This window comes from Arachis ipaensis, chromosome B9 (assembly GCF_059453495.1).
Source record: "Arachis ipaensis isolate K30076 ecotype BB chromosome B9, ASM5945349v1, whole genome shotgun sequence".
Lineage (NCBI taxonomy): Eukaryota > Viridiplantae > Streptophyta > Magnoliopsida > Fabales > Fabaceae > Arachis > Arachis ipaensis.
The window spans coordinates 27,981,984-28,003,017 of record NC_142444.1 but is presented as its reverse complement, the minus strand read 5'-3'; the positions used below and the strand labels follow the sequence as shown (position 1 = coordinate 28,003,017).

General features: G+C 32.5%; 2 protein-coding genes across 2 annotated transcripts; both read left to right on the top strand.

Moving 5' to 3' along the window:
- The first annotated feature begins 8,740 nt into the window (after positions 1 to 8,740).
- LOC148544108 (putative F-box protein At5g55150) lies at positions 8,741 to 9,955 on the top strand. Its single transcript, XM_088500477.1, has one exon. It carries the CDS (start codon positions 8,741 to 8,743, stop codon positions 9,953 to 9,955), a length of 1,215 nt encoding a protein of 404 aa, XP_088356603.1.
- A 7,407-nt stretch (positions 9,956 to 17,362) lies between these two features.
- LOC148544107 (uncharacterized) lies at positions 17,363 to 18,750 on the top strand. The gene is made up of 4 exons (XM_088498870.1): positions 17,363 to 17,868; positions 18,112 to 18,349; positions 18,432 to 18,599; positions 18,700 to 18,750. Exons 1-4 carry the CDS (start codon positions 17,363 to 17,365, stop codon positions 18,748 to 18,750), a joined length of 963 nt encoding a protein of 320 aa, XP_088354996.1.
- The last annotated feature ends 2,284 nt before the right edge of the window (positions 18,751 to 21,034 follow it).

The window sequence follows — 21,034 nt, the reverse complement described above, 5'->3', positions numbered from 1 at the left end:
TACATCAATCTCACACTATTAAAATCATCATTGATGAATATAAATCACAAAATTGTTGGCCCCTAGTATTGCTCATAATATATTTCTTAATTAAAATTGTTGAGAAATGATACTTCTATTACACATGTGTGCTATTTGATAAAATTGACTATAATAATGCATTTCAACTAATCCTGTTCTCACTATGAAAAAAAAGATTGGAGATTATAAACAAATGTTTCTCAAAAGGGACAGTGGAAGATATAATTCAATCCTTGGTAAGTATATATATTATTTAGTGGTGTTTAATTTTAGTACGATGATAAATTCATATATATCGATACGTAAAAAATATAGACAAAAAATAATAAAGTATGTAAAATTTATTCTTCACATCAGCATCAATTTTTTTTTAAAAAAAATTATACATCATATAACTAATTTTACTAAAATATCTTTATAATTTAATAAAATAAAAAATATTTAATTTTTTAAAAGACTTAAATACCTTTTTTTATATGTTAGACAAAAGTTACTCTTTAGATTAATCAAATTGTTTAATTTTACCGTTTCAAAAATTAAATAATCTAAAAAATAAAAACGAAAACACATTTAACAAAATTATTTATCTCTCTATGAACTCTAATCAATCATTCATACCAAAAAAATTAAACAAATCTAAAAAATATTAAAAAAATTCACTTTATTCTTTGTTCTGTTGGATTTTTCACCCAATCTTCATATCTCTTCTTTGTGTTTGTATCTCCCTCTCTTTCCTGCAATCTGTCTCTTGGTAAAGAAGACAAAGAAGCTTCTTCCGCGACACCCTACCAAAGTCACCACATCTTTCGTGCGCGCCTCACCCAGTCGAGGAGAACGTCGTCGCCGTCTTGTGCGTTCCAAAGAGCGTCGACGTCTTCTTGGTTCCATAGAGCGTCGCCGTCTTCCTCATTCTTCATTACCGTCGTCAGCCTCTCCCTTCCGGTAATTTCCTCTCTGTGATTTTTGTGATTTTAATTATTATAGCATTGGTGTGATTTTTGTAATTAGTGTAATTTTGTTTGATTTATGTGATTTTATATTATTGTTATTAATTTTGACAAAATGAAAAACTTAAGAAGATCAAACACTTTTTTTTTAGATATATTTTTGTTTTGAATTTTTTATTTTTAAATTGTTTTAAATTTAAAATTATAAAATTAAAATTAATTGAATTTTTTATTAAATCAAAAGAATTAAGGTTATTTTTGTCCAATACAAAAAATATTTAATTTTTTTGTAAAAATTAAATAAAAATTATATTTTATTTTTATTAAAATATAAAGGTGATTTAGTAAAAATATTGATATAATATGTATTTAAAAAAATTAATTATTAACGTGAAAAATATAATCTACGTGTCTTGTTCTAATTTGTTCATATTTTTATTTTATCAATACGTGTAAACACATTATATATTAATTCGTAGAGATTTTAGATTCACCTATAGGTATTTGGCTGGTTTTTGGCTAATACTCTTTTTGTTCCCTAACATTATTTATAATATAATAGTTTATCTAAATTAAAATTCATCGTTATTGCAAATTTTTGCACTAATCTATCTCTATGCATTGAGTTTTTTAGATTAGAAAAGGCAGAATACAAAACATTGAAGAATGTTTTTACAGGGATTATAACAGACTTTTTTACTGAAATGCACATGATAAATTCTTTAATTCCCAGAATGTATATATGTAAAAATGTTTCTCAAAATGCGTATGGCTATTTTTAGGATGGCGGACACGAAATGGGTTTTCACACCATTCCTAGTATGGTGGCCACAAAATGAGAGGACCATTTCACTTAGGATCATTTCACTTAGTGCAGGCACGAAATGACGTGGCAGAAGCGAAATAGACAGAACAAATCCGGGACAGCAGACACGAATTGAGGATACGGCTCATCAATGTCAATTTGAATAAACAAAAATACACAACAAAACATACAATATAAACAGCCTACCTGTTTCTGTAACTCAACAATAAGCTGTATGTCTTTTTCTTGAATATGTTCTTGAAGATTATGTATTTATTTCATATGAACTCTTTGAGCTTCTGAATAAATACGCTCCCTTCTACAAAGATTTTATCCATTGAAGCATATTGAAAGTTGAGAATAACATAATTGGATAATAACCAATGTGTCATTTTTTCAACAAAAAACACGAGAGCTTCCATACACATGAAAGAGTACAGGTATGTATCTCTTTTCATGACAGCAAAGTATATATCAAAGAAAACCTGGAAGTTGCTAGCTCTTTGTTTTGCTCACGAAGAAGATCTTGCTTTGCCCATGCCTAAAATAAAAATACAAGCAAGCAGCATATCTGAAAAACAAGTATCGGAAAAAGTAAAATATAAAAAAATGAGAAAAGAAGAATCACAACATACTGCTTCATTGTCTAATTTAATAGTGTGCAGTTTTCTTTTCTTCTCTTTTATTTTTTTTTTAATTCATGAATTGTACGTTTTCTTTCACAAAGTTACTTTTACAGCCAGATAAACATGGTTTAGAGCAGAATATTAACTAGTGCATCATGAGAAGAAAAACATGTAAGCTAATAAAAAAATAAATATTGATCAAAATTAAAACAATGATACTTTTAAATTCTGAGGGAAAAATAAAATTTATATTAAATTATTGGTAATGTAAAACATGATTACAATTTGTATTGTAAAAGGCCCTTGAATAATACATAAAAATTGAAAACATGATTACAGTAAAGTATTCCACTGCTTTGCCCATTTCGTGTGTGTCTGCATTGAGTTGGTTCATTTCGTGTGCTTCATACACGAATTCTACCATTTCGTGTGTCATAGACGAGGTCTCCCATTTTGCCTGCTGTAGAAGATGTGACCCGTGTCAGACCCAATGCACCATTTTGTGGCTAACCCAAACAAAATGGCCGTGCATATTTAAAGAAGAAGATCAAACCGTGCGTATATTGCGAATTAAAGAATTTCTCATGCGCATTTCAGTAAAAAAGCCATTATAACATTGCTTGCCACCTTAATCGAAGAACAATAAGCAATGATTTCTATGAGGTATTTAAATAAATAATTTTTCCTCTGAATAAAGCTAAGAAAGTTTAGCAAATAAATAAATAGTTTCGGGATTATTATTTCATCAATATGAACTAATTCAATATACATCATATTCCAAGAGTTACTTGAAACTGGGTTGTATTTGGGCCTGAAGGTAAGGTCTATATTCTCTTTGTGACGACGTCTGATGACTCGCCTTCCGTGTCGCTGTCCGAGTTTTTCATGAGGAGGTGAAGGGGTGGTATTTATAAGACACTATGATACTTAAGTTAGTAAAAATAACAGCAGGTTTATAGTAGATTGGATTTTCTTTATACTTGAAAGATATCAATGTATTTATAGGTGATGAGTCAATAATCACCGTTAAAATAATTTTACTATTGGTGACAAATAACCGTCTCTTTTGTCTAAGAATTGTTAAAATCTTTTTTATAGAAGTAAGTGAAAAATAGTAAGAATTAATTATAATTTCTTTAGAAAGAATTATCACTTTATAATATTCTGTTTGACCTCTTGAAAAATCGATTATTCGTTAACTATCTTCTGAATTTTCTTTACTTTAAACCTGATTTATGTTTTAAAGTAGGGTATGACCATTTGATTAAGTTCAGAGAATGACCGTATATTATAGATCAATATTAATAACTACTAAGAATATGAAGAGATTGAGATTGGCTTTATTATTTGCCTCTTAATAATTTTTTCTCTTTTTATTTTTGGCAATTTATTCAAATTAAAACTTTTGATGCATGGGGTTCAAGAGCAAAGCTGTTTGATAAAGACAACAAGCCTGAGCTATAAGTGATCTTAATTTTTATCTATTAGATATAAATAATTAGGACAATTTACTTTAATAAACCATTAACATTTTAATATCATACAGATTCTCTAAAATGTAAAAGAATATTTGAATGTCCTAAGTTGTATTTCTATATAAATCAAATTTAATAAATTCGATTTACCTAAATACGCACTAAATCGAACTCATGAGATTCGAATTGCATGTAAATGGATTTTGCATATAAATTGAAGCTAGTGATTTCAAATTAAAAAAATCATACTAAATCGATACAAATGGATTCGATTTATATATGCTAGTAAATCGAATCCATCCAATTCAATCCATAAACGTGAAGAGAAGCCCATAGTAAATCAAAGCTAATGGTTTTAATTTAGTAGTTTGTGTAAATCGAAACCATATATTTGATTTACATGCAACACCTCTCTCAAATAATTTAAATTAAATGGATTCGATTTATGGTGAAAATGGCTATATATACAAATCGAATTTCATTCATTCGGACTACAAAACATACAAACCCCACACCCAACCCCACCATCCAGATCTGAAATCATCGAAAAGCAACCCAGGAATATTAGAAGCTGAACACATGGAGGACGACCCGAATGGTCTATATCGACTAGATGGAGTTGTGCGTAGTGATGGCGCCATCCACCTCGAGGTTAGTGAATAAATTTTCTTTTTTTAAACATAGATTAGTCATTTTAGTAATGTTAACATAAATCGTGTGGTAGTTAGTTAGAGTATTCTAGTGATGTTAATACAAGTGCATGATAGAAATAATAAGCTAATAGGTGGTTGGATTTTGATAACTTGAAATGGTACCAAAGAAGGTTGTTTAGGATTGTAGGATATGTTAGATTTTTGAAGTTATTAGTCTTATATTCAACGAAATTTGGTTGATAAGTCACAACTAGATGGAGTTGTGCGTAGTGATAACAAAATTGCTTAATCCAGACAGATTTAGTCTTTATTACATACGGATTTTTGGTTAATGACAAAATTATCGACGAATTTTGTCGCTCTATAAAAGTTTCGTAAAAAATTATTTACCGACAAATTTTTTCCGTCTCAATTTATATAGATTAAGTTTAGATTGAGATGTAACTAGATTGAGAATGTTGCAATTATGTAATTTTGAGTTATAATTTATTTAAACATGTCATTTGTTTTCTATTTTATACTTTGCTGAAATTGTTAATTATTTTTATTTAATTTAAAAAAAGTTAATGATTTAAAACTTTTAAATTATAAAATGTTTAATTTAATTTAATCAACTTTTTATTAAATTATAGAATAATATTACGTATTTAAGTTTTTTTTATGAAACTAAGTCCAATCAAATTAATAATAAGACTTGAAATAATGTTAGCTATAGATTATTTTCGTTATATTAATAGTAGAATTTTGTCAATAAAAAGAAAATTAAATGGACTTTACACAGATCAAACAATTACAATGTTTCTACAGGCTACCTGATTGCTTACAACTTCTTTCATGAATTTTTGGAGCTTTGTTCTCCAATGTTGAGTCTAAGAGGTCTATGGACGTCCTTGTGGAAGCTCTCAATTCTCCACAAAATCCAAATTTCTCTAAAAAGTTTACCATGAACATCTACAAATTTCCTTTCTTTTTTATTGCTGATTTCCATCCACTCGTAAAATTTACCCTTGCTGTCATGAAGAAGAAGAAACCCAACTTCATTGCTTGGTCAGATGCAGAAAAGTTCAAAAAATTTGGGGACAATCTCAATTCAATTGGTGCTTACCTAGTGCAGATGTTCTTGAATTCAACTCATGTGGTTGACGGCAACTCAAGCGCATGGCAATTTCTGCTGCAACAAGTTGCGATAACTCTTTAGATGGCCTGAAAGGAACAGAATATCTGGATTTTTGAGCGCAAACGTCGTAATGGTAGCTTCGATAAAAAAGTTATACCAAGATCTTCTGTGCCACTCTCCCTCTTAGTTCTTATTATTAATATTCACTTTTTCTTCTTAGTAGTTAGTAGATGAAATATTTATAAGGTTAGTTGGTAATATCCCTATAAATAGGGTGACTCTTTGTATCATGTATTTTCCACACGACAACTTTACATATATTATTATCTTCTTATTTTGCTATTCTCCCAGAAATTTAACATGGTATCAGAGCCATGGTATCCTCGTTGAAGAGGATAAGCCATTAGTTTTTCGGTAAAAGATCACAATGCTTCTTCTTCAAACCCAAATAATCAATCTCCATTGTCTTCTTCCTCTCTAATGCAGAATCATCTTCTAATGTAGCACAAGATCCCACTAGCTCTTTTTATATTTATCCTAAGAAAAATCCAACCTCTGTCCTTATCATTCCTATCCTTATTGGCAGCAACTATCACTCTTAGTGTTGATCCTTTTCTACGGCCATCATCTCCAAAAACAAATATGACTTTTTCATTGGCTCTATTCTTTCTCCTCTAAACTGATGATCTTCTGTTTCCAATATGGAGAGCGTCGCAATAACCTGGTGTTGTCTTGACTATTTCATTCCCTCTCTCCTTCTATTACCTAAAATTATGGTCATTGAGAGCTGAAACGTGCCTTCACGTGCCTCTCAAAGTTTGTTGTCACTGTCACTTCTTCTTCTTTTTCTCTTCTTTTCTCCTTTTTTCCTTTCTCCTTTCTCCTTCTTCCTCTGTCAAAAACCACCTCCTGTCTGTACATTTTCTTTCTCTCTTTATCTATCTGTTCAATCCGCTGACGTCGTCGACGTCCCCGACGTTTCCTTTCTTCTCTCTTCTTTTTCTTCCTGCTCCTTCCTGGTTGTCTCACTCTCGAACACAGAACTAGAGCAGTAGCCCTGTTTCTCCTTTTCGTCGTGACTAAAATCGTCAGCCTGCCACACACGTGTCTTCCTTCTTCCTCTGCGTCTCGCGCCACACGCCTCTTCTTCAACCATCTCATCAAAATTTATCCAAGTTGGAGATTATTGACTTCTTCCATCCACCAGCTTGCGGATGCATATTAAAATATTATTAGTGTTGTTAGCAGTTGAGATTTAAGTTAGTAATGACCAGTAGTTAGTAGATGAAATATTTATGAGGTTAGTTGGTAATATCCCTATAAATAGGGTGACTCTTTGTATTATGTATTTTCAACACGACAACTTCACATATATTATTATCTTCTTATTCTGCTCTTCTCCCAAGAATTTAACATTGTGTTCGTTTCTAATGATTATTGGGAGATTCTTTTTGCTTTGTTGAGTCCTTGTAATATGGACACTTGTTCCTTTTTATTTCTATTAATGAAATATCATTGATTTTGAAAAAAAAAATTTTTTTGTTATATTAAATTAATTTAGTTAACAAAAAGATTTGAATGTGTAATGATATTATTCTAAATTTATATTTATCTAAATTTTAAATTTAAATTCTCTAAAATAAAAAATTAATGAGTAATGCTAGGGCCAGTAATTTTTGTCATTTGTAGCCATCAAATATTGTCATTTGTAGCCATCAAATAGCCATCAATTAATAATATAAGAAATTAATTACGGTTAATTTTGTAACTTTTACAAAATATAAATTTAACTATCTTAAGTTGAGAGTAATTATTTTTGAATTTGGATCCTCTAAATTTTAAATTTTTACTTTAGTGGGTAAAGTGTGATCTCTTACCCTTAAATGGTTTCTCTCTCATATTTTTTCTTGGTCCCACCTATAAAATAAATGGTGAGAGATCACACTTTACTTTCTAAAGTAAAATTCAAAATTTAGAGAATCCAAATCCATTATTTTTTTATTTTACTATTTTTTTAAATTTTGTTTATTTTTATCTATTTTAAATTAAATATTAATTTTTTAACTTTTTTTAATAAATTAAACACTATCTTTTAGAAACCATATCAATCAGCAATTGTAAATTAAATCATTTAAAACACATGTATATATCTTTGAGCAACAGTCAAACCAAAATTTTTCTTTACAAATCTTTGAAGGAAACCCCATCTTTGAATAACCGTAATTCAATATTTAAAAATCAATGTTGTGAGAAAACCCCGCGCATAACACCCCCACCCAGCAGAAAACCCAAATCTTCTGTTGGAATTGGAAGAACAGCCAGCACCCATAATCCTTTCTTCTCTTCGAAGAACCGCCACTCTCAAACTCATCGCCCAACCCCTTCTCTCCTTTCTCTCTCTGTCGCTGCTCCTCGCCGTGGGTCGTCGCTGCTTCTCCCCTGCGTCGTTTCTGCTTCTCCCCTTCTCGCCGACGTGGAGTCTCTAGTCTCTGCTTCAACCCTCTCAGGTCTCAGTCTCTAACTCTCCCTGATTCTATCTCCCTGACTCTACCCCTCGGAAATTTGAATTTTAGTCTGAACATGCATATGATGTATTGATGATTCTGCTGAATTTTGAGATATTAATGTTTTCAATTTTTATTTGAATTCAGTCCGTTCATATTGAATTAATTCTGCTGAGATTAAGTTATAAATTCAATTGTTTAATTTATTAATTTTGCTAAGATTGATTTTTAAATCAATTATGTTGTATTTCTTTTGGTGAATTGTTGTTTTGCTGTTATTGATTCAAAATAAAATCATTGCCACAATTCTACATTGAATTTCCTATATGGCTTCATTCATATGATTTGGTTGAATTATGCCTATGATTCTTAGGTTCGATACATGATTTGGTTGAATTATGCTTATGATTCTTCGGTGCAGCACATTTTTTCTAGGGTTTGGTTTTGACGATTATTATGAATCCTTTTTCGTGTTTGTAGTTTTATTTGTGGGTGGAGTGAATTGACGTTTACTTTCTACGAATTTTCAAATTCTGTCTTTTTTTTTTTTAGATCTGACTCTTTGTAACTCAACATAGCTCGAGTCAGAAACATGGACGAGATTAATCGATGGGCAGACATTGATGAAGATTTGTTGAAAGAAATTTCAAAACGGTTCCATGCCTACCATGATTACATCCAGCTTCGATTGGTTTGCAAAGAGTGGAGCTTGAAACTTCCAAAGATTCCCAATGGAAACAAAATTCCGTGGTTATTGTTACCTGACGAAACTGTCAAGAATCATTCCTACGAAGACGAGGAGATTTATCATCTCATGCAATTAGCTGCTGCAGATGATGAAACTCTTGATACTTGCGCCCTTGAAGAGAAAGATATTTACCATATCATGCTGCCAGAGATGCAGTCCTACAGCAAGTTAATTCGCGGTTCTGGTCATGGATGGTTGATTGTCGTATCCATGTCTGATGGCACTATCCAAATGTTAAATCCATTTACAAATCGTAGATTGGATCTTCCTCCGGTCTCAACTTTTCCTGATATAATTGATTACCAGCCTGATAATCATGGGGATGAATACACACTGTGGGATTTTCGTGACATTAGGAGCACCACGGAAAGAGATGAACTGCATAGACTCCATGTTTGTAAGGTTATTATAAACTCATCTCCTGAGTGTGACATTGAAAATTTTATGGCGTTGGTGATATTTGGACCTAACCGGAGACTGGCCTTTTACAAGCCTGGCAATATGAGATGGGTAGAATTTCCAACAAGAGATAAGAGGTTTGATGATGTAATATTTTTCCAAGAAAAGATATATGCCATAAACAATTACGGGCAGCTATATGAATTTGATACAAAAACAAGAGCAGGGCTTAAGGGAGGAATCCATGAAACCAGACCTCCATCTGAAATTTTCCTAAGCCCTACCAAGCCTAAATATCTTGTTGGGTGCGCCAATGGAAGCTTATTAATGTTAGTAAGACATACAGAGAAAAAGAACAAAGAATATGAAACTTACAAATTTGATATCTATGAGTTAAAAAGAAACAGAAAAGAATGGTCAGCGTTAGATAATTTAGGTAACTATATACTAGTGATTGGATTTAATTCTTCTGTTCAAATTCCTGCGCCTTTTCTAAGCAAAGGAAATCAAATTTGGTTTACGGATAACCAAATAGCGGCGCAATCATCATTTTATGATCCTGTTGCTCAAGATATCGGCATCTTCGACTTGGACCATAGAAGTTTCCAGAGAGTATTGTTAGATGTGAAGCTCTTTTGTCCTCCTGTTTGGTTATCCTAATTCATACTCCTTAGTCCTTAAGCTTTTGCCCTTGTACTTTAATCTTTCCAAATTTCAAGTCTTTGAATTTGTTTAGACTATCTGTTACATATCCTTAAATATTAGTTCTCCCTGTATGGTGAATACATGTCTCCAAATTATTATGACGCTTTTAGGAGAAAGTTTTATATCTTCAAAAGATATGTCTCAAAAGTTTTTCTAAGGATTTAATTTATATATCTTCAAAAGTTTTAGCACAACATATCTTTGACCTTTATTTATTGCTTTGGATGTTTGGTTGCAATTGGAGTGTCTCTTCTGGACTTGGACTGGGATTAGCAATGCTCACGGCTTATATTTGTCTTTCATGCATTCCTCTAATTTCAAACATAGTCCACCTGCATTAGATTTTTGTAACTCAACACAATAAAAATCCTTAGAAAAGTTTATTTTTGCTGCAATAATTGTCTCCTCATGCAAATAAGGCTAGATGATGCAACTTTAATGTCAGCATTGTAATCCATGATTATTGATTACCTTTGAATGGAACTATGTAGAAATTATAAGAAAAGAATTCACTGTTGAATTCTCATGAGTTGGTGAATTCTTGAAGAGGGTAGGGTTAATTTTCAGTTGTGTAATATACTAATATTGGTCTTTATGCGTTATTTTTTAATGGCAAAAAAATATATAGATCGTAGGTCCATATTGTACTTTGTACCTAATATTATTATATGATCTACTTCTAGAACTATTGATCAAAAGTTTATTTTGTATTTTTAGTTTATTATGTCTATATTATTTTATGCCAAACTCATACAAAAGTCTCAATATACAATTGATAAAAAAAAAAAAAACTTATATATGTTTTTCTCATATTTAATTTACAATTAATATTCGTCCAAAAAGCATATCCATGATAATGAATAATAGATTAGTTCAGGTTAGTTTAGCTCATCTCAGATTGGGTATGTTAGGGAAGACTTTCAATTGATTTGAACAAGGTTCATTCTGTGTACTGGGTTTCATGAAATTGAATTTGGTGGTGGACATTATCAAATTCATAGAGTCATTTTTCTTTACTAACTCAGTATGCCTAACTTGACTTAATATATCATCCTGTAATGATGTATAATAATGTCAGAGACTCAGAGGATACTCTATAAAAGCTTAAGTGTATTCTTGCAAAATTATATTGATCAACCAATTTATTTATTTTTTATCTGATAATTTCTGAAATATTAATTTACGTGATGTAAGTCTTTTATACAATAGACTCAACGCAAGCATTTCACAATTTTTTATAAACTTTTTTAATTGTTTTAATAAGTATATATTACAAGCATACAAATAATGAAAGTAATTGTGTGTTTACATTTACATAATTTTACATCAACTGTATTTTACAAATTCTTTCGTGAAAAAGTTGCAAAATTCTAATAGGACAACCTTGAATGTTGACTTAATGTCCTATTAAAACACAAAGGTGGAGAATGGAGAGATTAAGTACAGAACAATTTTTTCTTTTTCCTACACATAGGTTTTTTTTTTAAAATATTTGTGATATGAATGTGAAGGAGGGTTAAAAATCTAATTGTACCTTAGTTTTTTTAAAGTTAAACAATTAGAAATTTATTTTACTATTTGTAGTATGTTAAAAGTGGACAAGGATATTTTAGTCATTTTAAAAGTTAATGTTAAAAGGACATTTTAGCCTCTTATGATAGATTATGTGAATATTTTAGTCTTTATAAAATTAAATTCAAATTTTAATTTCCAATACAATTTAACAATATTTAACTTGAAAGGATATAAAATTAATTATAAAAGGTTAATTAAAGTATTGAAAAAGATCCTTTAATTCTTTTGCAATACAATACAAAAGAATATTTTTGTATTTTCTTAGTTAATTAGAAGGACATTTCGTTAGGAAATAATTATTATATGATATATTTTTAAATTTAATTAATATTTGGGTAAAAATATAAGAAGATATAAATTGTTGGGACTAAATATAACTTGATGACATATAAATTTTTTTTTTTACCAAATATCAACTATACATCTAATCAAATTTGATTATATTAATAAAAAATTTAAAATATATACATAAATTATGAGATTTTGACACCATTTAAGTTATGTTTTATTTTATGTGTAAATCATGTCAGAATTCCAAAATTTATATATATATTTTGAATTCGCTAAAGACCACAGAAATTACATAAAATTAAATAAAACTGAAATATAAGCATTTTTGGAGAATTATAAATAGGTAATATTAGAGGAGTTTTGTTTTATGTAAGTAATTTGCTACTGATTTTTATATACACATAATATTTTTGAAAAAAAAATAGTTCTATAAATATTCTATTAAGTGATTTTTTAAAATAAATTAAATTTATATTTATATTTATATTTTTCAAATTATTTACATTTTTGAACTTTATTATTTATTTCTTTTGGAAACTAAAAAAATATTTGCAACAGGGTTTGTATTGTCTTGGTTTAGTTTTATCTTTCAATCTTATTCAAACGATTATGATATATTGATATCTATGGTAGTGATCTAATTTAATTTTTTTTTATTTCTATCTAATTCAAACTATTATGATTTAGATTGTATTGGATTGGTTTATTTAATTTTAGAAAAAAAATAATTCAAAATTTATATACAATATAATTTAAAATACAAAAATACAAAACTTTAAAACTTTATTGGTTTATGTCCATCCAAATTTTAAATTCTTATCATTTGACTCAAAACTTATTCGATTGAAAAATAAAATGAAATCAATATAATCCAAATTCTAATAAATCACTACAAGAAATTATCGAAATAGCGACCGATTTAGCGACTGATTATGGTGGTCGCTAATTAAAAAATAGAGACCAACTTCAGTCACTAATCGTTAGGGGTGTTCATGGGTCGGACGAAACCGGGTTTAATATGACCTAGACCCGGTCCAAAATATATACCGGGCCTATTTGTTAGACCTGAATCTGGCTCTAAACCTGATAAAATCTATACACTTTTAGGTCACGATTATATTGGGTGAAAACCGGGCCGTTAACATTACATTACTTTGATACCTTCTTGTAAGCTAGCATGTGAAAATATCAAAATTTCCAAAACTCCAACCATTATTTGACATGGTAAAATTCACTTAGAAAAATATAACAAGAACCAACCCTTCTATAAAATTAAAGTATAACCATAATCAATACTAATATTGTCTAATAATATCAAATATTTAAATCAATACAAATAACACAATGCATTAGTCTAAAGTCTTGTGTATTTTAAACATAAAACATTAACTTATAGTCTTATAATAACTAATAACACAAAATATTAAGGTTTACAATACTTAAATTCCACATAAGAATAGCTATCAGCCATCACTAATAACACAAAATATTAATTGTGTATGATGACGGGCCACCGGGCCGAGTCCGGGTGACCCGAGCTATATCCCGGACTCAACCCGAAATAATGACCGGGTCTATTTTTGAGCACCTTATTCAGCCCTAGACCGGGTAAAATCACACCAAATTAGCCCCTAAAATGTTCGGGGTCGGGCCGAGGCGAACCATGCACACCCCTACTAATCGTTAGCGGCTGATTTTTGAACAAGGCCACCAGACACTCACAAAAGAGTATCAGTTGCTAAATCGGTTGCTAACATATTTGGTCGTTGAGTAAATCGGTTGCTAAATGAGGATCACCTTTTCGGTCGCTAAATCGACCGCCGATGAAATCAGTCGCTAATTCCTAAAATTCTGATCCTAAAAATTCTATATCGGTCGTTAAATCAGTTGCTATTAGTAACCAATTTTTTCAGTCACTAAAATCGATTGCTATTATAGTAATTTTTTGTAGTGAATTATATTGATTTTATATTTTAAATTAATATATGTATATAGGATTTTAAAAGTATTAATTTTTTATATTTAAAAAAAATATTTTTTTAACACAAAAAATATTTTATATTTGAATAAATTTTTTAAAAAGAATTTTCAAGTATTAAAAACATCTTTTGCTAATTTTAGAAAAAAGGAAATAATTTGTTTATTTATTTAATAAAAATACTTTTTAAAAGATATATCCAAATATGTTTTTTAAATTAAATAAAGTTCTTTATTTTTTAAAAAGTTTTTTTTTCATTAAAAACCAATTTAAACCAATACTTTGACATCTAAGATTTTTTTTTTTTGTAGGGTAGAAAAAGAAAGAAAAGAGAGAACAATGGAAAAAATGAACTTGACATTGATACCCACAAGAAGAAGAATTAAGAGGCTATATCAACCTCGCGGATAGTGAGTAGTTAGTGACCATCTTTCTTGAGTTTGGGTCTATGACCCTCCCATAGGAGGTATTAATGCAATAACTAATGAGTGAATACTCCATCTGGTATCCGACAATTATTTCGAAAGGATAACGAGACCCTCAAGAAAAAAAAAACACCCAATCCGGCTTCTGATATTTTTTTTGGGACTGATTAGCCCCTGTGTAAAAAAAAAATAACATTAACTTTTTTTGGCACAGAGATCTCGTTGTTCTTTCGAAGTAATTGTTAGGGGCCGGGTTGAGTTTTTTTTTGTTAAGGGTCTCGTTATCTTTTGAGATAATTGTCAAGGACTGTTTTGAGTTTGATTCATAAATTAATTAGTTGTCGTGCAAATTACCTAAAAAAAAAGAGAAAATGTTAACCTAAAAGTCACTTCATTTATTTTTTTTTCGAAATAAAATAAAATAATTATTTTTAAAGGATTTTGTTGAGATTATATCTTGACAAATTTAAAATCACAATTGTTTCATTTTTAATATTGTTCCTGTATGCATATATTACGTACAATTGAATAAATAATAACTTTAATATATAATTTTATTTATTTTTTATGAATTTTCAAATAAGACGTTGTAACATCTCAAGTTTTTTTTTTGAAATATTTTATATATATTCTCTAATTTTATCAAAATACCTAAATTACTCTTTACCCCTTTTTTCTAAACACTAACTCTCTCCTAATACATACACACCCTGCTGAGAATGAAAGAAAGAAAAATAGCGAGGAAAAACAGAGAGGGAGAAGAAAGGAAGAAGAGAGGGAGAAGGAGGTGACACCGGTGAGACTAGACGTCGCCGTCGTTGCTGCGGATCAAGTAGGGAGAGGGAGAAGAAGTTCGAAATAGGAAATGGGAGAAGGAGAAAGGAAGAGGCACGAGAGAGGAGGTGTTGTCCCGCCGACCTCGCCATCGCCCCTGGAGACCGTCCCTGCTGCTGGAAGGGGAGCTTTGTTGTTGCCGTCGCAGCTGCAGGTATGGGGCTTCAAAGAGAGAGAGGAGCTCGCAAAGGAAAGAGAAACACAATGGCTAGAGAGAGGAGAGTCTCGGGAGGAGGGGGAGCTGGTACGCCTCGCCATTGTCGCAAGCTGCGCCACCGCGCCTCTGGTCACCGGGAATCGCGCTGACGTTGCCGGAAGCTGCCGTTGAAAACTCTGCAAGTTTGTCCTAACTCAGCTTTTCTTCTGCCTGTTCTGTCTTTGCCAGTTGGGGGTCACCGGAGCTGCTGATGCTCCATCATCTTATTTCCTTTGGTAAGACTAAACTTGTTCTACCTTGTCTTGCCATAAAGCTCTATTATTGACTCTGTCTTATCATGTTTGATGTCCCTTTTTGTCTTTGCTTAGTTTTAAACCACCGTAGGCTATTGGATTCGCTGCCATTGTTACCGTGGTTGTTCTATGTTATTGATACTAGGGCTGTTGTTGAGGTTGTTGCAGTGAGGAATCCAAGTTGTTGCTGCTACCTCGATCCAAATTTCATGCTCTTTCATTTCATTCTACTTCAACCTTCCTCACCTTTTATCTTAGCTCTCTGGTTTGATTTTTTCGGTCTCCTGGGACCAATTTGTGAGTAAGATTTACATTTATAACCGTTAATTTTTTTTGTTTATGCTATTATGAGTTTCTAATTATATTTATAAAATTATTGTTGAAGAACTTTGATTTGATTAGTATAATTAATTTATTATAATTGAAAAAATATTTTTATGAAGCTCATATCTTAGAAATTTTACATGAGACTTTATATATGTTTGATGAAGTTTTATATTATTTTAGAACATTTGATTTTACTCGAATATATACTTTTGAAGCATTGAAGTATTTGTTAGTACTTATTGACTTTGGAATTGTGATATGTGTTTGAAATAACTTATGATTGAAGAAGTTATGATTAGAAAAGATTTTTTGCGAGAAAGTATTATTTGATTTGATTCAATACCGTATATATTTGAAAGATCAAAGATTTATTATATTTGAATTTATACGATTTGAATTGGTTTGGGAGACTCGTATAAGAAAACCGTAGTTAACGGCGATTATGACGTTAATTTAGATGCATCTAACTCAGACTCCTGCTAGCAAGCGTGTTGCTAGCCTAACGTGTAGGTCACATGTTAGATCTGATATTCCGTTAGGACACACAAGAGGAAAGGGCTACCGATAGAGGTGGAGCCGCCCAAATGTGGACTTTTGATTTGATTTCTGTATGAGGTCTCCCTTATTGATTCACTTATTTATATAAATTATTATCTTATAACTAAAATTATGTTTATATGGTCTCATGTGGATTATAGATGTTCTGTCTAGTCACTTGGTTGCAAAACTCACTCCATTTTTCTAAAAATATTTTTCAGGAATAAATATTTGATTATGTGAGCCTTTCTATTCAAGAGTAATGATCTGCAATGAGTATCTATTCGTTGTTAAGTTCTTAGACATCATCTGCTCCATATGTCACAGGCAGGATCCACCCATATTTATTTTATTTTTTGTTTGTTAAAAATATGTAATTATTTATTTTAGACATTGTAAATTTATTTAAAATATTTATAACTTTCTTATTCAACTTATATTTGAATCGGTTAGGCTTGCTTGGAGATTATTTTCCTGAGCGCCGATCATGGTTCATTTTGGGTCGTGACATACGTATTCTCATGTATTTTCATATACCCCTCGAATGAAGAAGATAATTTAAATTTATATAATTATATTTATTATCTTTGTTTCTATTTTCATAATAATAATAATAATAATAATAATAATAATAATAATAATAATAATAATAATAATAACCAAGTTAGCTAATTAGGTACTAATAATAGAATTATTTTAAAAATTTTCAACTAGGTCTAAATACAAGTACAAAATAATAAATAGTTAGAGATGTTATATAATAATACTATTTCTTCTCCAAAATATAACTAAATTGTAAAGATTCATATCATATTTTTTAGAAGACTTTAAATACACACTATTTAGGGACTTCAGCTGAGAGTGAAATTAGAGGGGGGGGGGCAATTTAGACTTGCCAGAGCAGAACAATTTGCAGAAACATTGGAGGATTGTGGGCTGTTTGATATGGGGGCTATTGGGAGAAGATTCACTTGGTATAGGAAGGTGAAAGGTGGGGTGCAGGTGGCCAAGAAGCTTGATAGAGCAGTCATCAACCAGGACTGGCGACTAATGTTTCCGGAGGCTTATACTGAGGTGCTGGCGCGCCTTCACTCTGATCATTGCCCATTATTCACTAGGTGCAAGATGGCAAAGAGGGCTACCAAGGGCCATCGTCCGTTCAGATTCCAGGCTGTGTGGATGACTCATCCTCTTTTTAGGAATGTTGTTGATATAGCTTGGAATAGAGGAGCTCCGGATGTAGTCAAATGTTTGTTGGAGGTTCAAAAAGATGCAACTAGCTTCAATAAAAAGGTTTTTGGCAATATTTTTGTTAAGAAAAGGGAGTTGGAGAGGCTTTTGAATGACGTTCAGATTACTCTGGAAAGTCGTGAGGATCAACAGCTTAGGATCAAAGAGCAAGTTTTGCATCAGGAACTGAATGCTGTCCTTCTTCAAGAAGAGTTGTTGTGGTATCAAAAATCTAGAGAACAATGGGTGAGATTTGGAGACAGAAATACAAAATTTTTTCATCTGCAGACAGTTATCAGGAGAAAGAGGAACAAAATTCATGGGTTATTTTTGGAGGATGGGTCTTGGGCCACAGAGACTACGACTCTAGAAATGGCGGCAAATTCTTTCTTTCAAAAGCTCTTTTCTACAAGGGAGGATATTGACCTGGACGCCATGGGGCCTTTTCCTTGCCCGTCTCTTAGTACTGAGGCTTGTCAAAAGTTAGTGGAACCGGTGACGTCTGAAGAGGTTAAAAGAGTTGTGATGACCATGAGTTCATTTAAAGCCCCAGGGCCAGATGGATTTCAAGCAATTTTCTACAAAGAGTTCTGGGACTCTCTTAGCAACGATGTATGTGGACTGGTCAAGCGAGCCTTTGAGGGTGAGCCACTGAATGCGGCTATTTTCGATACTCTCATTGTTCTAATTCCTAAAGTGGAAGTTCCCTCTTCCTTACGGGAGTTTCGGCCTATTAGCTTATATAATGTAATTTATAAAATTGTCACAAAGGTTCTATTAACAGGTTCAGACCTTTCCTGTCGGAGATCCTTTGCAAGGAGGGTTCATTCCAGGAAGAGGAACCACAGAGAATATTATCATTGCTCAAGAGATTATGCACTTCATGAGGAACACCAAGTCTCGAAAAGGGACCATGGCATTCAAGATTGATTTGGAAAAAGCTTATGACAGGGTAGACTGGCGTTTTCTGGAAGCTACTTTAGTCCGATTTGGGTTTCCAAAGGCTACCATTAATCTTATATTGAATTGTGTGACTTTCTCTTCGTTGGCAGTTTTGTGGAATGGGAACAGGCTCCAAAATTTCAATCCGAAGAGAGGGTTGAGGCAAGGAGATCCTATGTCTCCTTATCTTTTTGTACTCTGTATGGAAATGCTTGCCTGCTTTATCTCTCATAGAGTTTTCCAAGGTTTGTGGAACCCAGTTGCGGTTTCTAGGAATGGACCACGACTCTCTCATTTGATGTTTGCAGATGATCTTTTGCTTTTCTGTAAGGCATCAAAAGCTCAAGTAATAGAGGTCATGCATTGTTTGGACTTGTTTTCTAGAGCGTCAGGTTTAAAGGTAAATCTTCATAAGTCAAAGGCCAAGTGTTCCAAGAGGGTGTCGGAGAGGAGAAAAGAGGTTCTCTCAGGGGTCTCTAACATCCGGTTCTGCAATGATTTGGGTAAACACCTGGGAATTAACATCGGTCATGCCAGAGCTTCCAGGAAGACGGCTCAAGAGATTATTGAAAAAATTTCGAGGAAGCTCTCCAGTTGGAAAGGACGCCTACTGAATAAGGCAGGGAGGCTTTGTCTTGTTAAATCGGTTATGGCCTCTATTCCAGTTTATGAAATGCAAATTTCTCTTCTCCCGAAGTATGCATGTAATAAAATTGATTCCTTGATGAGACAATTCTTGTGGAAAGGCCAAGCGACTGGAAAAGGGCTGCCTCTGGTCAGGTGGGAGGTCGCCATAACTCCTAAAAAGGCAGGAGGATTGGGTATTAGGGATACTTCCTGTGCTAACATGGCGCTTCTGGGAAAGTTGGTATGAGATTGTCTAAATAATAGTGAGAAGTTATGGGTGCAGGTTCTGAAGCATAAATATCTCAGGAATCAATCTGGTATGAACGGAAACAGTAGAAATTCTTCATCGACTACCTGAAAGAACATTGTTAGTGCCTATGAGCATCTCAAGGAAGGGCTTCATTGGAATATTGGAGATGTCCACAAATCAGTTTGGTATGATGAGTGGACTCCTTTTGGTAAGCTTTGCAACCTTGTCCCTTATGTACATATTTCTGAATCAGATTTCATAGTGGCTGACTTGTGGAAAGGGGTGTCTTGGGAGGTTGATAGTCTTACCACGCCTATTCCGCATGAGATTAAACAGTTTATTTGTGGTCTGAGATATCCTAGTTTGACTGAATTGGAGCCACAGTGGGAGTGGTGGCCTGTAGCAACAAAAAAGTATAGTGCAAGGGAGGGTTATAGATGGTTATTAAAGAAAACATTAAATTGGAATGCCAACAGTAATTGGAACTGGTTGTGGAACACAAACATTCTAGAGAAGTTCAAATTTACTATGTGGCTTAGCTTACATGATGCTCTACCAACTGAGACCTTTCGATTCAAGCGGCATTTAGCTTCTTCAGATATGTGTAAGAGATGTAACAAGGCGCAGGAGACTATGGAGCATTGCCTTAGAGACTGTGAACGATCAAAGGCAATTTGGTATATGTTGGATCCTAGTATCCTAGACTCGACGGCTGGTACTGCTCTTGAAGAGTGGTTTCGGAAGGCCTTGGCTAACAATGAGGCGTCCTTTGGTGCAGGGCTTTGGTGGGTATGGAGACATAGGTGCAATGACATATTCAACACTGACAACCCTTGGACAGACCATAAGGTTGTTGCCTTGGCCAGAATTACCGCCAAGGACTTACAGGTTTACAGGAATCGAAGCAATGCATTTAGGTCTCTCCGAAATTGCCTGTGTTGGGAACCACCGATAGGCAATAGTTTTAAAGTTAATTGTGATGCAAGCTTGTATATGGATTCAAATTTAGCGGGATTTGGGTGTATTATTAGAGATTCTAAGGGAGATTGGATCTCGGGCTGCTCTGGAAGCATTCCCCCTTGGTCTATAATCAGATGTGAATTATTTGCTGCTTGGAGGGGGCTGGTTTTAGCTTGGGATTGCGGTTTGAGGGATATTATATGTGAAACGGATTGCCTTGACATTCTGCCCATCATGCATGAGCTTACAAGTGGGTATTCATCTGAAGTAACAGATTTGATTCACAAGATTCAGGAGCTTTTATCTCGTCCTTGGCTTGTTCACGTTGAATGGATGTCCCGAGAAGCAAATAGAGCTACGGATTGGATGGCTAAATATGGTGCCAAGAGTAACTCTAATCATGTTATTTGGTCTGAGCCTGGTGTTGATTTCCAACGAATCATCTGCTTGGATTTAGGATAGTTTTTGCTTTGTTTCTTTCCTTGTTTAGACACCAAAAAAAAAAAAATACATACTATTTAGGGTTAGATTAAACTTTAAATGTACAATATTTTGGAGCTAAATAATGCCTTAAAACTATAGCGTGGACTTTCAAAAAATTTAACTAA

Bases quoted from the DNA above. Each gene is read 5' to 3' on its own strand.
- LOC148544108 (XM_088500477.1), top strand. From the start codon at position 8,741: ATGGACGAGATTAATCGATGGGCAGACATTGATGAAGATTTGTTGAAA.
- LOC148544107 (XM_088498870.1), top strand. From the start codon at position 17,363: ATGGGGGCTATTGGGAGAAGATTCACTTGGTATAGGAAGGTGAAAGGT. The intron at 17,869-18,111 runs GTATCAAAAATC...CCCGTCTCTTAG, and splicing joins CTTCAAGAAGAGTTGTTGTG to TACTGAGGCTTGTCAAAAGT. The intron at 18,600-18,699 runs GTAGACTGGCGT...CTTCGTTGGCAG, and splicing joins TGGAAAAAGCTTATGACAGG to TTTTGTGGAATGGGAACAGG.